Here is a 14,834-nt window from a genome sequence, read left to right as displayed (position 1 = left end):
AACAAATTCACCTGCCTGTAAATTTTTGGCATAGAGATTTTTTGATTGCTCAGTCTTGTGGCAGGCAAGCTGTAGTTTCTCTTGCTTATTTTGAAGTTCCTCTAACAGAAAACCAAGAACTAATTTTTGTCATTATAAAGAGAAGTTTTAAGTAATAGCACAGAGTTCTCTGAGAAAAGCAGTGCTGCTATCAGCAGCCAGAGTATTGTAAGGAAGAAATCTAAGTTGTTTCTTAATCACTAGATTGTAAAAGACATATTTTTTAAATGACACACATGAAATACGAACTCATCATCTCTGTGAAATCCTCTCCAGTCAAAGTTGCTCCATATGTTAAAGGTAGGAGTGTCTGAGAAAGCAGCTAGTATTTCTGTTTGAAATTTAGAGTGGGAACACTCATGGGTGAAGGCCAAGCTTGAGGAAAATACAGATTTTACTAATGGTCTGAATACAGTGGGCAACTGTCTCTTGCTCAGCTCTGCCAAGTGAACCTCAGCTAACCTGGAATATTTACACAGCTGTGTGGAAACACTTTGGAGTGTCCTTCCTCCACCTGCTGCTGTCCTGCTGTTGGCTTAGTCTCAGGGTTTTGCTGGTGCCATTTGACTCTGGCCACCTCAGACTGGCCACAGGCAACTTGTACAGGTCTGACAGCACCCCCGAATCTTCTCTTGCAATCCCATGTTGAATCTTGAAATAGATTCATGTCAAATAGGATAAGCACACCTTTTTTCCAATTAGCAGAGACCAGGGTGAGATTCGAACTCAAATTCCCTTCTCCTGTTTACTCAAAAAAGGAGTAACACTACTTTTTCCTAGATTTTTAAATTGAAAATTGAATTAATTTTTAATTGAAAAAAATTATTCCTGCCTTTCATGGAAACGACCTCTGAAGAAGCTTAAGTTTTATTTTTTCTATGATATACCCAAGAAATCAAGAAGTACTTCAGGATGTGTATTTTTAAAGAAATTAAAACCTCAATTTTCCAGTGAAAAGAAGCACACTTCCATTTTGCAGTAGAAGAAGCTCAAATATGCAATTCCACAAACTTAACTATTCTTTTTTCATCACCTCAGATAGTCATGGTATGTGTGCCCACTAGTAGATCTAAGCAAATAATTCTGATAGTAAAAAGGAGAGAAAACCTGCAGAAGCCCACTTCTCTCAGCAGGAATTGCTCAACCAGCCCAACAGCTGAGCCATGTGATGGGCTCAGTGCCAGGAGCTCTGGCATGATGTCCTGACAGACTGCCAGCTGAAGTGACTGGGAGCTGGATATTCCCCTCTGAGGCTGCCCTCCCTTGCTCTGCCAACAACTGCATTTAGTTGCATCTCCAGGATACTAAAAGTCCACAAAGCAACTTTGTCTACCTAACTGGGTGTGAGGAAAAATGAATCAATAGGGTCAATAAAATGCTCTGCTTTTTAATCTGTATCTGACATAGCTTTTAAAGGTGCTTTGGAAACAGAACAAAATAATAGAAGATAAATGGAGAAGGGCTTGTTGACTCACTAGACCATTTGATTGTTCCAAAGCTATGGAGTCAGAGAGAGGAGAGCAGCTTTATTTAAGTAACTTTGGAACAAGAAAATTACATAATTCCTATTTGCCTCTGTAAAAGGCAGCTCCTGTAAGAATGAGACAGAGTTACCTTCATCATGATTCTGGTGCAATATGACCTCTGGCTGAGCATGGATAGAGTTCCCAGGGTGGAAGAAGGGTGTGAAGAGCATACGAGCTTTCCTTTGCTTCAGGATTTGCTGAAGGAGTTCATACAAAACATCACCTGAAAGACAAACAGCAGGAAAAAGGAAATGAAAATGTAAATAACTGATGAGAAGACTCATTTAGCCATCTGATGCATGAATTCATGGCTCCTGGGTGCTATTTTCAGACCCAAAAATGCTAGCAGTAAAATCCTGCATTTCACTGCTATGCAAAGTCCTCCTCTGAAAGGAAGAAAAGGCACATCACACCTCTGAGTGTGACTGTGGCAAAACAGAACGACATTCCCTGGCACCATCATTGTTGTATCTTTCCTTAGTGGAATATAACACCACAATATCCAGGAGACCAGTGGACTAACTGCTTATTTTGTGCCTTTTATAAATTTCATCTTGTGTGGATGACCTTATTCCAACACCTACACCTAATACATAAGGTACTTGTGCATTTGGTCTGGTGTAACTGGCTGTGCATTTCAAAGTGAAATTGCACATCACAGGATAGGAAATCTCTTGACTTTTTATTCTGCCAGCTCTTTTGTTTGTCACTGCTCATATTACAGAGGAACAGGCTGCAACAATTACATATTATCTGAAAAGCAAATTAGTGAAGTTTCACTTCGGAAACCTTAGATTTTCTGGGAGAGTTTTCTCAAACATGGGGGTTTTTTAGTAGTTTATTTTAGGTCATTTCTATGAGATTGTACCACTTGTCCTTTGCCTCCATAAATTGCCAATATTCTAATTTGTGGGCAACTTGAGTTTCTCAGTGTGAAACAGTTAAAGCCATACTGCTTTCCATAGTTCAGTTTCCTTCCTTTTTAACATCTAGGCTGCTTTTACTGTCTCAGCAGTGACTTTAGGGCATTTTTAAAAGGTGATTGCAATATCTGAAAGCCTAATTAAAAACAAAGCCTTGAGCACCCAGTTACAGGAAAGTCTAAAAAGTGATTTTACCACATAATTTCCATCATTGAATGCAACAGTGGCATAATCATAAATAACTAGTGCTGTAACACTCAGAGCAATAAGGTAGCAAATTTGTACCTCTTTTGATTGGCTGGACAGACCAGTAAAAACATCCATAAAGCTGCCTATGTTTTTGGGTTTTTTTTTTACCTAATGAAATAGCTGAGACTTCTGCATCACTGCTGCAGATGCAGCAATGCTTAGATGGTGAAAAATGTTTTGTACTCTCTCCCTCCCTCCCTGGGCAGCCCTGAACAGAAGAGTGTTGGGGCTGTGAGCCCCTTTCTTGGCAAGACTGTGGGAGTGATGCCCTTCTCCTGCTTTAACCATCAGGGGAAATGATACAGCTTTCATGTGGCCTCAGTCTGGAAAAGCTTAATGCCTCTGTGGCAAACATTATTTCACAGTTCTTCAATTTCACGTACAGTTAATTCTGGGAAATGCTGAGCTAATGTCCCTTTACCTACAGTTATCTCAACTTTTAGGGACTGACTCAGATAACCTCCACAAGGTTTATTATCAGTGGGGAATACCTGGAGGGAAGGAAGAGACAAAATGCAAGGGAGGGGGCCTTTAGCTGGGTTATTTCGTTCCAAATTCAGCTTAACCTTCTGAATAAAGTGAGATTTTGCAAGTCAAAGGCTCTTCTCTGGGAACACTCTATTTCCAGCCTAGAAACATTTTTAATCCTGCTTATTTCAAGTGCCCTCACAGCACACAAGGGGAAGAATAGGAACATAACTTGCAGGCAGGAAGGGGAGTTGCAGACAACATACATAAAGGTGTCCCTTGCTGCCCTTGCCCACATCCCTGCTTTCAATACTCCTTTTGCTTCAAGCAGGGCTAATTTTTACACTCCAAGTGGTGTACCAGAATTCAAAAAAAAAAAAAAAAGGAGAAAAAAGGAGACATTTCTAGGCATTAGTTCTCACTAATGTATTAGAGTGACAACAGACATTAATGTTTGGGCTCTTCTTCCATACAAAATTAATCCTGGATTTGAAGCACATGCTTAAAAACTTTATATATACACTAAACATAAGCAACAGTTTGTGAGGCAGATTCTGCAGGAGGATGGTTGTGGAGAGTGGCCAAGCAGGTTGGTGCAGAATCAGCCCCACAGTTTGATTATCAGCTGGATCCCAGCAGCACCAGCTGTACTCCTGCACCTTGTGAGCCTTGCACTGGAAGCCTCCTCACAGCAATTCTGTCACCACTTGGTCCAAGCTCTTTAATCACCTACAGTGATTGAAGTGCAAGCCTCTCTATTTAACAGGAGTACCTCGTGTGGTCACAAAAAACAAAGCCCACAACTCATATTTAAACATCCCTGACACAGGAGGGCAGAGGCTTACTCTGACTGTATAACTGGAGCAGACAGACCACAGGGGATACAAATACAAGCAGGCAACACACACATTTCTAAATCTCCTTTGTGAATAAATGAAGACATAATTTGAGCAATAGGCAGGCTGGTTCACACACCTGTCTGTGCTGTGCTGAGGGCTGGACTCCAGCACATGTGAGAATATGGTAAAGTAAAGCAAAACCCACGGGGGCTGTTAAATAGAGGCAAAGTTCCCAAGGAAGGAGTTTTGCAGTCACTTTTAGCAGCACCTCAGCCAAGACAACTGGGAGGCAAAATGCTAATATGGGCTGCTTAAAGAGGCTGGAGCACTTGATTGACTTGCTGCTATAGTTGGGTCTGTGAACAGATAAGCCTTTACAGGAAGAGCTGGAAGTCACAAAATGCTGCCAGAGCAGCTTGCTTTCTGGGAGCTCTGCAGGGAGTTTTAACTATAAACAGGTTGGATGTTTGGGGCTGAATTTGCATTCAAATATGCCTACAACTCAGGTGTATCAGGACTTCCTTTTCTCTTTGACCTTTTTGTCCTTGCCTCATACAAGTGTCTCTGTCCTCCCTTTCCCCTCCCTTTCCCAGTCCACCTCAGCAAAGGTGACCATTTCCTCCTCTGACCCTCTCCAGCTTTTGCTGCAGCTTGCTCTCTCTTTGCAATGACAGCTTCTGTAAATAATCCTCACCTGAATGAGGGGACCTGTATCGAAAGTCCTCTTTGGTCAGGAGCAGCAGAGCTTTGCCGTTCATCTCGAAGGTGCTGCTCTCAATGGGCCTCAAGGAAAATTCTTTCTCTGCCCACCGGAGCCACTGGGCCACATCTTCCCTGCTCCAGAAAATGGGCTGCAAACCTGGGCAGAAAGAGAGCACAGTTCTGTTACCAAACTGCGACACAGGAACACAGGCAGACATCAGAATTCCCCCTTTCTCCCCACAGCATAACCTACAGAGTCTCAGGGGAAAGGGTAGGAGAGCAATGCCATGTTGGTACAGGATTACTCCAAGCACTGGGCTGCAAAATACTTTGGCACTTTGGTTTATCTGTGACACACTGAGAACCAAGAACTGACTCAGCAGCCTGAAGAAAGCTCACAGGACATTATTTCATTCCAGGTTTCCACTGTGCAAAAGGATTTTCCTCCCTGTGCTCCTTCTGATGTGCAGAGCAAGCAGCAGGAAAAGTCCTTGGTGCCATCCATCTTTGGTGTGCACATCCTCTCTTCCTTCCACAGAAAGCTCTCTCTTCACACCCCTTGTACATTCATGGATCAAGAATAATGAAAAGTTGTCAAATGCAAGACAGCCATGGCTCTTCTGCAGGTGGCTGGGGTGGGTCTGTAAGGAAGGGCAGCTTGAATACAGCCCCTGTAACAGAGTGATTATCAGCATATGTATTGTTGAGAGAGGTGTATTCACACAGGCCCACCCCTTCTCCAGGTGCCATTATGTGAGCAGGTGCCATTCCCACACTGGAGAGGAAAGCCAGGGCCAGGATTGTGCCACCTTTGGCACTGCTTTAGCCTGTGCTTCCTGTACAGCAATCAAACATTACCAATGGAACTAGGTCCATGTAAGAGGGTATACCATTTTTTAGTAAAATAGTAGGGATATCTGGTTTGGGGACAGATTTTCCAAGGTGCCAAGGAGAATGTGGCACTCCCTTTCTGCCAGCCAGCTCATACACTTTATACAGCCTAGGCTATTGTGTTTACTTACAGAGGCCCAACCACATTACTATCAAAGACATTTTGCCTGCTACCTTTATTGGGCCCAGAGAAGCTTGGGAGGTATGACAATTCAGTATCTGTTCTACACACAAATTTAAAATAGCTTCCTTCCCCTGGAGAGAAGGCAGCACTGTGAAGAGCTGTTTATACCCAAGTTGAGAGATTATCTCCAATCCAATGGGCGATAAAAGCTTTATTTTCCTTTCCCCCTCGTGAGATGACTCATTGTTTGACTTGCTACAAAGCTTACCCACTGTGCATAGGAACATAAAATTTGCCATATCTGATCAGATCTCTGGTACACAGCCTCTGGCAGGAGCCAATACCTTATGCTTCAGAGGAAGACAAACCTCCCTTCCTTATATTGCACCTGGCTGATTGTACACTGCACATGGGAAGAAATTTCCTTCCTGGCACACCATCCTCTGAGATCTGATTACCCTCCTCCTACCAAGCACTAAAAGAAGCCTGAGAGAGTTGTACCACTCTTGTTTTGGTTTGGTTTTTACTTCTTTAACAGACAGGCAACCCTTTTATTTCTGTTTTAGCAAGAGGTAACATGAAGTGAATTGCATTCTGCTGCTTTGCCAGATTCCCAGACAACGGCTTTGGAAAGTCCCAGAGCCACAGCTGCATACAGAACTGAATCTCTGTCAGAAGAGGAATTGAGATTGTGCCTGAGAAAGGGTCAGAGCTGACCTAAGGAAGGGATGCCTGCATGGCCGTAGCAAGAATTTCCATTAGCTCTCAACTGTGGCATACTATTGTACTACAGAAACAAGTAGTAGCCTTTAATTATTTGTGAAGCAAATTCTCTTCCCCCCTATGAATTAGGGTCTGCTTATTGAGGTCAGAGTTTTCTGTAGGACCTTTATTTTTGAAGGGACCAGGGTGAGGTGTAGATTTGCTCAGAGACATGGAAACTGTCATCTAAAATGCCAGAGTGAGGCTCATCTTCTGCTGAATTAAGGACTATTGCTGCAGAAAATACACTCCAGACCCCAGGCTGTTGCTGTAGCTAAAAGAGAAAGGTGAGACATGATGCAGGCAGACCACAACAGAGGAAAGGCTTTTACAAGACCATCTGAGGAGTGCTTGAAATGCTTGTGTATGATTTCTTTTGCCTCCCTCTCTGCCATGCCATGCAAGCAATAAATTGCCCAAAGGAAAACTGTTGTGCAGAAATCTAACTGGCCTCCTGATGTGTACTTCACCTGATGAGGCATTAAACCAAAGAGAACATCACTGTGAAAATCAGGCTGACAAGGACAGAGTTGTACCATAACATCACCATGAGGTGTGTGCTCCCTTACAGATAACAATGTAATAAATAAATCACTCCCTGTACAAACACAGATCAACACTTCCCACCTGCAGGTGACAGTACATTTTTGCCTTCTGTTCAATTAGTACAAAAGTACTGTGTCCAAAGAGAGCTTTAGATTGATGAGTGCTAGACCCAGAACATCCAAGTAAGTTACACAGACTGGGACAAACCCCATGAGCTGTGCTGGCAGCTCTGAGACAGACCCAACAATTCACACTGCAAATGAGGTCTCTGCTGGGTTTCAGTAGCACCTCTGAAACTTGTGAGAAAAGCCCCAAAGTAATATGACCTAGGACCACTTGGCTTGAAATTACTGAGAAATCAGCAAGCAGCCAGTCTAATTCAGTTTGGCTATGGCTAATCTGAGTGGGTGGATGTGCCACATCACTCCACCCCTGGGGTGATCCCATAATTAAAATACTTACATTGTGTTTGGAAAACATAAGGTGCCATAAAATAAGTAAACTGCTTTTCCCTAGATGGATTTCTTATCCTCTCACTTCCCCCCCTTCCTGCCCTGCTGCTTTCCTGGGAAGTTAAGTTTCTCAAAAAAACATGCCCCCACCACATGCCCATTTGTTTTGTGAGGCTGAACCAGTTCAGTCACAAGAGGCTTTTCTAGGGGTGCACAGCAGTGCTGCTAAAAAGTGCCTCAGAAACTGTCATTCAAAAAATAATACTTTGATGAGCAGTACAGCATCTACTAAACTCGAATGCCACCTTCTTTGACCCTTCTTAAGAGAAGTAGTTGGTTTTGTGAAAACAAGGTCATGAGATGCTTGACTTTGCAGCTGAAGGGATTTTACAGCACAGTGTACACTGCTATCAGTAGGTAATGAAAATGCTTTCCTGTACTGTCCATGGAAGAAAACCTAATCCCACTTATACTATTTTTCTTCTTTGGATGCTGTTTCTTATTTTCCTCTCTCCATCTTCTTTTATTGTCATGCCCACAGTGGAGGAAAATGGGCTCTTTTTATCTCTCTGGTTTTATTCTCTGCAGAAGCTAACAGCACTGTCTTTAACTAACAAAGCTATTTACCAAGGAGAATAAGTGAGGAAAACAAGAGCTGTGCTGCAAAATGAAGGCAGAGTTTTGCCTGTTGAACTGACTGCTGAAATCAGTGTGAAGTTTTTGCTGCTTTCACTAGGTGCAGATCAGACGTGGGGGATGCTGCTTTTCTGCCAGCCTGCCCTGTTGGTGACCATGGACTTCCCAGGGTGAATTTTGACCGAAGAGTCAGACCTGGCTCTGCTCCCATCTCTGCCTTTGCACCTCTGGTTGAAATCTGGCAAGCAGTCCCCATCATGGCTTCCCTATCTGTGTAGTGGAAAAATAAACAACAACAAAAACTTCCTGATCTCAACAGCTGAAAGCAGGTTAGACAAAGCCGTGCAAACCATCAAAATCTGGCTCTTTGAGATCCAGCACATTCTCTGTCTTCTGTCAGTTTCCAAGCACCACCTCCAGCAGAGTAAAACACTGACATGTTTATAAACTGACAGCTTTAGATGCATTAAACAGGGAGCAAAATCCATGCTCACCTTTCTAATGCTGCAGGCTGATGCACTGGTGTCTTAATAGATTATCTACTTCTGCAGCATGCTCCTCACCTGAAGTCCTGGTTCTCACACCTGCTACTCTGGTGACCTCATAAATGATGAGGATGATCAATTCTCACACTGCAGAGCACAAGCTGGTAACCAGCCTGAGTGCAGGAGAAATCCACTCTTTGCTCCTTTCTATTCACTCAAGCAGCAAAGCAAAGTACAATGGAGAGGGACTGATGGGGTAATTTACTTTTTGAAGTAGCCAGTAAACCTGTTAAGCACCAACAGGAATGTACTGGTCTGTTGGACAGTTTAGGCTGATGGTCTCTGAAGAGTTCACTTCTGACAGAGAGCCCCTTAGGAAACTGAGGCATGGTCAGGCTTTGAGGGCAGAAAAACAGAGTGCTCTGCTCAGGCAATATAACCTTTGCACTTAGAACTACATAGCCAGCAATATCTTCACCTGACCACAGACTTCTGATGGGGTTACAACTTTGTTTTTTAAAGAGATGTAGCCAACTTAAAATCATGCAAAGCACTTGCACTCAGCGACCCCTTCTTTGGTTTGGAAGACAGAGTATGCATTTTACAGTATGAGTTGCTGTGTTCAGTGAATGCAACAGATAACACCTAAAATGTGAAGTATAATGTACCACAGGCTGTTTTCACCTTGACTCATTTTGGAACAATCTGAGGACACAAATCCAATGCAGACTGTGATGCACTGTAGCACCGAGAGCTGCTGCTCTGCTTTAGTTTTGAGATGAGGACACAGGCACAGGACAGCACACACATGGAAAACAGCACTCACAGCAAGTTCTGTCTCACTTTTTGTTCCACTTCAGCTATGCTCTCCATCCTCCCCCTGGCAGGCAGGATGTTGGTGTGAGAAGGGGCTAAAGACAGAGCTCTCATTTATCCCTGCTTTCTGCAGGGCAGACGGAATTGTTCACACTCCCACGCCAAAAACTACTAAGCATGGTTGGGCAAACAGCAAAGGGCCAGTGCATGCAAATCAGCAGCTGGTTTCCAAACACCCAGGGACAGATGCATCACCACTGGCAGCATCAGGGAAGCCAGCTCAAGTCTGTAGCTACTGTGAGCCTTTAGTGGGAAAATGATGCTGGAGAAGTTCAGAACACTTGAATGTCTCCTATCAAGTAACTCTTTATGAACTGATGCTCTCTTTTTTTTGTTATTGATTAACAAAATTTTTCCTTGTTAGCTGCAAAGCACAGTATGTGCCTCTGCATATGATGGTGTATGTCAAGCAGGAGAGGTGGATGAGGTTTGTGTTTTGGTCTTGATTTCTGTATAAAGGCAACACAGTCTGGAAGAAAAGCATATGATTAGACTTAAATCCTTCTCTCAGGCTCTGCCAGAGCAACTTTTTAAAGTCCCTTCCCATCTCACATCTTTGTTTGGAATGCTGGACTACCAAAACGCAGAGAGGTGTCATAGTGCTTTGCCAGTTAACATCCAAAATGCTCTGAAGTGCAAATTGCTGCACAGCTGCTTCAAAGATCCTGTTTCAGCACTGCCAGGGTGCTGTGTGTGCTGCTCTCTGGTTCCCTGTTCGGAGACACTGATGGTTGCTGCAGACCAGGGGCCCTGTACATGCTTGGACATGACAGAACCACCACCACCACCACCACACTGCTGCCCAGCAGGGCAGTGCTGAGCTCAACAGCAGCGTGGGATCATGCTGAAGGCCTTTCCAAACCAAGGCAGCAATTCTGGGCTTTCTCTGCTGGGGCTGCTGCATCCATCTCTGAACCCAAGTGACTTCCCCAAAGCACCCAGCACCCACAGGCTGCTCTTCAGAACTATCACTTCTGTGGAAGGTAAAGGCAGGAAGGGCAAAAATCTTGCTTTCTCAGGAAGTCTTTCCAGTTCCTCAGAGGTAACAGAAATCTGTGGCATGCCTAGCTACTCCCATGTAGATGAAGAGTGTAATTATGTGCCCTCAGGGACTCTTATGGGGTTAGCATACATGTGGAAGATGCAGCCCTGCCACAGGGTAAATCCTGCACTGCTGGTGGTCTGTGCACTTGCTGTTAGGAGTAGGGGACAAAAATCTGTGTGCAGTGATGTGCCTGACCACTTGCCCTCTGCAGCAGGTGCCCTTGACCAAGGCAGTGGAGAAGCAGTGGCCCTTCACTGCTGTTGGCTTACAGGGACTGCCTCATCCTACAGCAGAGAGCTGGCTCTGCACTTCCCAGGCCCAGAGATAAGCAAAGGTAGAAAATGAAGAAAAGGTTAATCCTGGCTAATCCTCAGAGAGAATTATCTGGTAGGTGAGTATGAAGTGGTACAACGGAAATGCATGACAGCAGATAAAAATGCCCCTTTACAGGTCTTGTTGAGGAAAAAAGTGATTGGATAGGGAGCACAGGAGTTGTGGCAGGAAAAGAGACCACAAGTGAGGCTTGCACATTCTTTAAGAAGGTCTGAAAGTGCCTGTAATCAGAATGACAAGGCTTTGAGGAATCTCCTACAGTGCTGGGAACAGAGGGCAAAACAGCTTTTTCAGTAGTAATCTGAAATAAAAGGCACAGGCTTATTTCTCCTGGTGTCCTGTTGAACAAGGTATTAGAGGTAGAGCACAAGTGCAGGTAATGCTCTGTGCACTGTGCCTGCTCTGGGGCCTCCATGTGTGCAGACATGTGCAGAAACCAACCCAGCAAAGCTCTGCCATGGGTTTCTGCCATGCTGACTTTGCTGGTGTGGTGCCCTGTGACCCAGCCCTTCTCCTTTCACTGTCTCTACAGAGACCCTGGGAAGCTGACACATCTGAATCCCTCAGGGCTTCGGGGTCATAAAACAAATAAAATTGCTTTCCTAATGCAGCCTTTGGAAAGTCTGTAAGAAACATATTGATTGGAAAATGTTCGATTAGAACGAGCTCTCATACAGGGAAATAAATCTTTTCAATTGCCCACACCCTGTGCCAAGCTCAGCTTCCTGGAAGCAACTATGGCCCTTTCTGGAACTGAGGTGAAAATCCCATGTTCCATCACCTCACTTGACCTGCTGACATTACACATGGTTTGCATTTGCTGATCAAATGCACAAGCAGGACTCTAAATCAGCTTGCTGGGCTGAGACAGCTCACTGATTAACGATGGCAGATGAAGTCACCGATACAAAACCCCACAAAATTTGAAGCCACACTACAGAATTCAAAATGAAGAATATATTCTTTCTCACTCTATGCCCAAGCCCTTTTCTATGTAGAGAAAAGTCAGTAAATGAAGTAACTCTCTCAGACAAAATTACTCAACTATGTCTAAGACCCCCAGCTCCAGCAAGTCAGAAAATTCCCCAAACTCTGCTGACCAATTCCTGAAGTCCTTGGAGTTGTACCTGATGTCAGACTAAAGCTTCCAGTACAACCCCAATGGTTTAATGTGGCCAGCTGGGCTGTGTTTCTTATAATTGAGATCTACATTTGACCCACAGCAGCCACTAGGTCTCCCTTCTGTCTCCACTGCATCATCCAGAGCAAACCTATAGAATAGGTGGATATCAGGATGTCCTCTGTGAGCTGCCCCACTTTGGGATTAGTCAGAAAGAGAAAAATATTACAATGACAGGCAGTTTGTAGCCTGAAACAGAATTCACCCAGGCCAGGACAAACCAGTGTAGATAATGGTGCTGGTTTGTGTGTTGAAGTTGGATTTTAGGTTCTGAAAGGGAAAAGCTACCAAAGAAGTGAGCAACCACAGAGGTGATGAAAAGACCAGTGGGTTTTCTAGGCATTCATTCCATGAGCCATGTCCAAGAGCTTTTAAGAACTCTGCAGACGGCTCCAGCTTCCTTTCATGTTGTTTGCAAAGCCTTCCTAGAAGCCTGACAAGAGCTTTCCTTCCAGGGCAGGGTAAAAGCTGGCTTTTTCCATCTGGGCAGCACGTTCAGAGAAGGCCAGAGTGCAGCAGGGGTCAGTGAGCCATGGACAGCAGGGCTCCCACAGCTGCCCCAGCACAGCATTCCTGCCCCAGCAGCCAGTGCAGCACCAGCAGTGGCAGTGGAATGGGGAGGGGGGAAATGATGCCTTGGATCCGCTCCCTGTTACAGCCTTAATCTACTCCTGACTTCTTCTCAACCAATTTTTGGCTGTTGTCCACGGAGCAGACATTGCTCTCCTACTGCTCCCTTCCAAAAGGAGATGAAAGAAATGTCTTCTGTCGGTTTTTTCCTTGTATGTGCAAAAGCTATATCCTAAACAAGAGCAGCTGAGCCCTGACAATGTCACAGGGTAGCTAGCTCAAGAGACAATGCTGCCAGAAGCAAACAGTTTTCCCAGTCGAAGCCAAGGGATTATAAAAACTTTCATTTCTTCTCAGCAACTCTTTATTGTTTCAAACCAATTTAATCTTCATCCAGGTCAAAATTCCATGTATAAAAAGCATTCTTTACATTTTTTCTGCACTGGCTATGGCCACTGCTGATATTAAGTAACACTTGCACTTTTATACTACACAGTGCCTTTCAACTGCAGACAAATTAGATTGTTATATCTGTTTTACAGATGTGAGGCACAAAGGCACTGGATGCCTGCCCATACACAGAGGGATCAAATCCAGGAACTCTATTCTGCTCCTCTTTATAACTGGACACATGCAGAGTATCTTTACATCCTTTACATCTACTTTACCTTCCCACTTCTTGTATCAATTATTTGATGCATCCTGGCAACAGTCATTTTAAGGTAAACAGCCCAACCCCATATTAGAAGGAACTGTCAATACATGTTGTTTCTTTCTTTTAACACAATATGGCCTCGATCTCTGGCTGAGGGGTTGAAGATTTGAAAGTAATCAGAAATAAATTGATCTTGGTAGTCTTGACCTACATATGGTTTTATTTAAGTCTTTTGCCTGCTACCTAATTGCTGTACAGTGGAGCAGAGTGCTCAGATTATTACCATGCTTACACTATGAGGCAGTAATACTGGTAACCAAACTGGAAGCTCCAGGTTTAGGAACCTGATCAACACTGCTGAAAGATTTGAAAAACTGAAGAAATAGTTGCTAGCTGCAATAAATACACAAAAATTAAGATGGTTCCTTTCAGCAATTTATCACTTTAACCTACCATCAGCTGCACCACCTTGATCTTCCAGTGGATGCAAATTTAGAGAGATCCTAGAGTTTGGTAAAAGAGGGGTCAGGAAGCCCTTTTCGTACAGCTGAATGAAGTGGAAGGTTTTGAAATCTCAGTTTCACATATCAACAAAACACTACCAACAACATTATAATCCTCCATATTAAGAAGCTGCCTTTTTCTCACAGGGAGATTTTGTTCTCAGAGGCTCACATCCTGAAGAAGTTGGGTCCCTTTCCCTTGAGGAATTTTGGCTGGGACTTAGTTTCCTAACTCAAGTGTGACTGTGAGAGCTGGGGAGGGGTGAGTGTGTACACAAAGAGCATGTTTTCCAGGCTGTTTCCAGGGAACCTGGGGCCAGCTCCACTACAGAACAGTCCATGCTGTAACAGCGAGATGTCATCTGCTGGCTTCCTCTGCACTGGGGCTCCTGAGCTGCAGCTGCACTTGTGCTGCTACTGTAAAAGCAGATTTTGGCAGCACAGCCCAGAACCGTGGCTCACTTTGCCTGTAACCATTAAGCAAATCACCATAGAAAAAAAATTGCCACCAGCATGTGGTTAAAGTATGTCATACTTTTACTGTAAGTGATTTTGCTTTTGGATGGCTTGCTCATGCAGGCTTTGTCTGTGGAGTCCTAATGCAGGAGGGCTATGACAGCCTGCTTCAATACACCAGCACAGGAGTTCTTCTGTGCTTTATGCAAAGACCTGCCTTCAGGTGACATTAAATATCAAATTACTGGTGGAAACTGTACAAATTCCAACTTTGGACACTGCAGAGTGTACTTAGTTCTGAATCACATCTTTGGAGGTAAAAGCCCACTCTTAGCATGCTGCATACATCTCTCGCTCCCAAGATGCTGCAAACTGGAGTTATGACATGATTAAAAGTCCAGATTTAGCTTCATTTCTTGAAGGTTCCTTAATGAACCAAATCCCTACAGCTCTTACAAATGTCAGTCATTTCTCCAAGAAGACACTGCTGTCCTAGAGAAAGGTGAAGAGCTTCAAAGAACAGCTCTAGATGCCAGAGATGCTTTTCCACATTCAGGGGACAAGGAGGCCACTG

General features: G+C 44.0%; 1 protein-coding gene across 2 annotated transcripts in view; it reads right to left on the bottom strand.

Annotated features, from left to right (window-relative positions):
- The window catches only part of ETV6 (ETS variant transcription factor 6), a 127,205-nt gene that overhangs the window by 26,939 nt on the left and 85,432 nt on the right, over nt 1-14,834 (bottom strand). For both annotated transcript variants that reach the window (XM_054631376.2, XM_054631377.2), the window contains exons 3-4: nt 4,739-4,903; nt 1,654-1,788 (exon numbers count right to left, since the gene is read on the bottom strand). In XM_054631376.2, coding sequence (XP_054487351.1) covers nt 1,654-1,788; nt 4,739-4,903 — 300 coding nt within the window. The remainder of the gene's footprint in view (nt 1-1,653; nt 1,789-4,738; nt 4,904-14,834) is intronic.

Source organism: Agelaius phoeniceus, chromosome 5, assembly GCF_051311805.1.
Source record: "Agelaius phoeniceus isolate bAgePho1 chromosome 5, bAgePho1.hap1, whole genome shotgun sequence".
Classification (NCBI taxonomy): domain Eukaryota; kingdom Metazoa; phylum Chordata; class Aves; order Passeriformes; family Icteridae; genus Agelaius; species Agelaius phoeniceus.
Note: the sequence above shows the minus strand (reverse complement) of the source record. Positions and strands in the feature narration are given on the sequence as shown.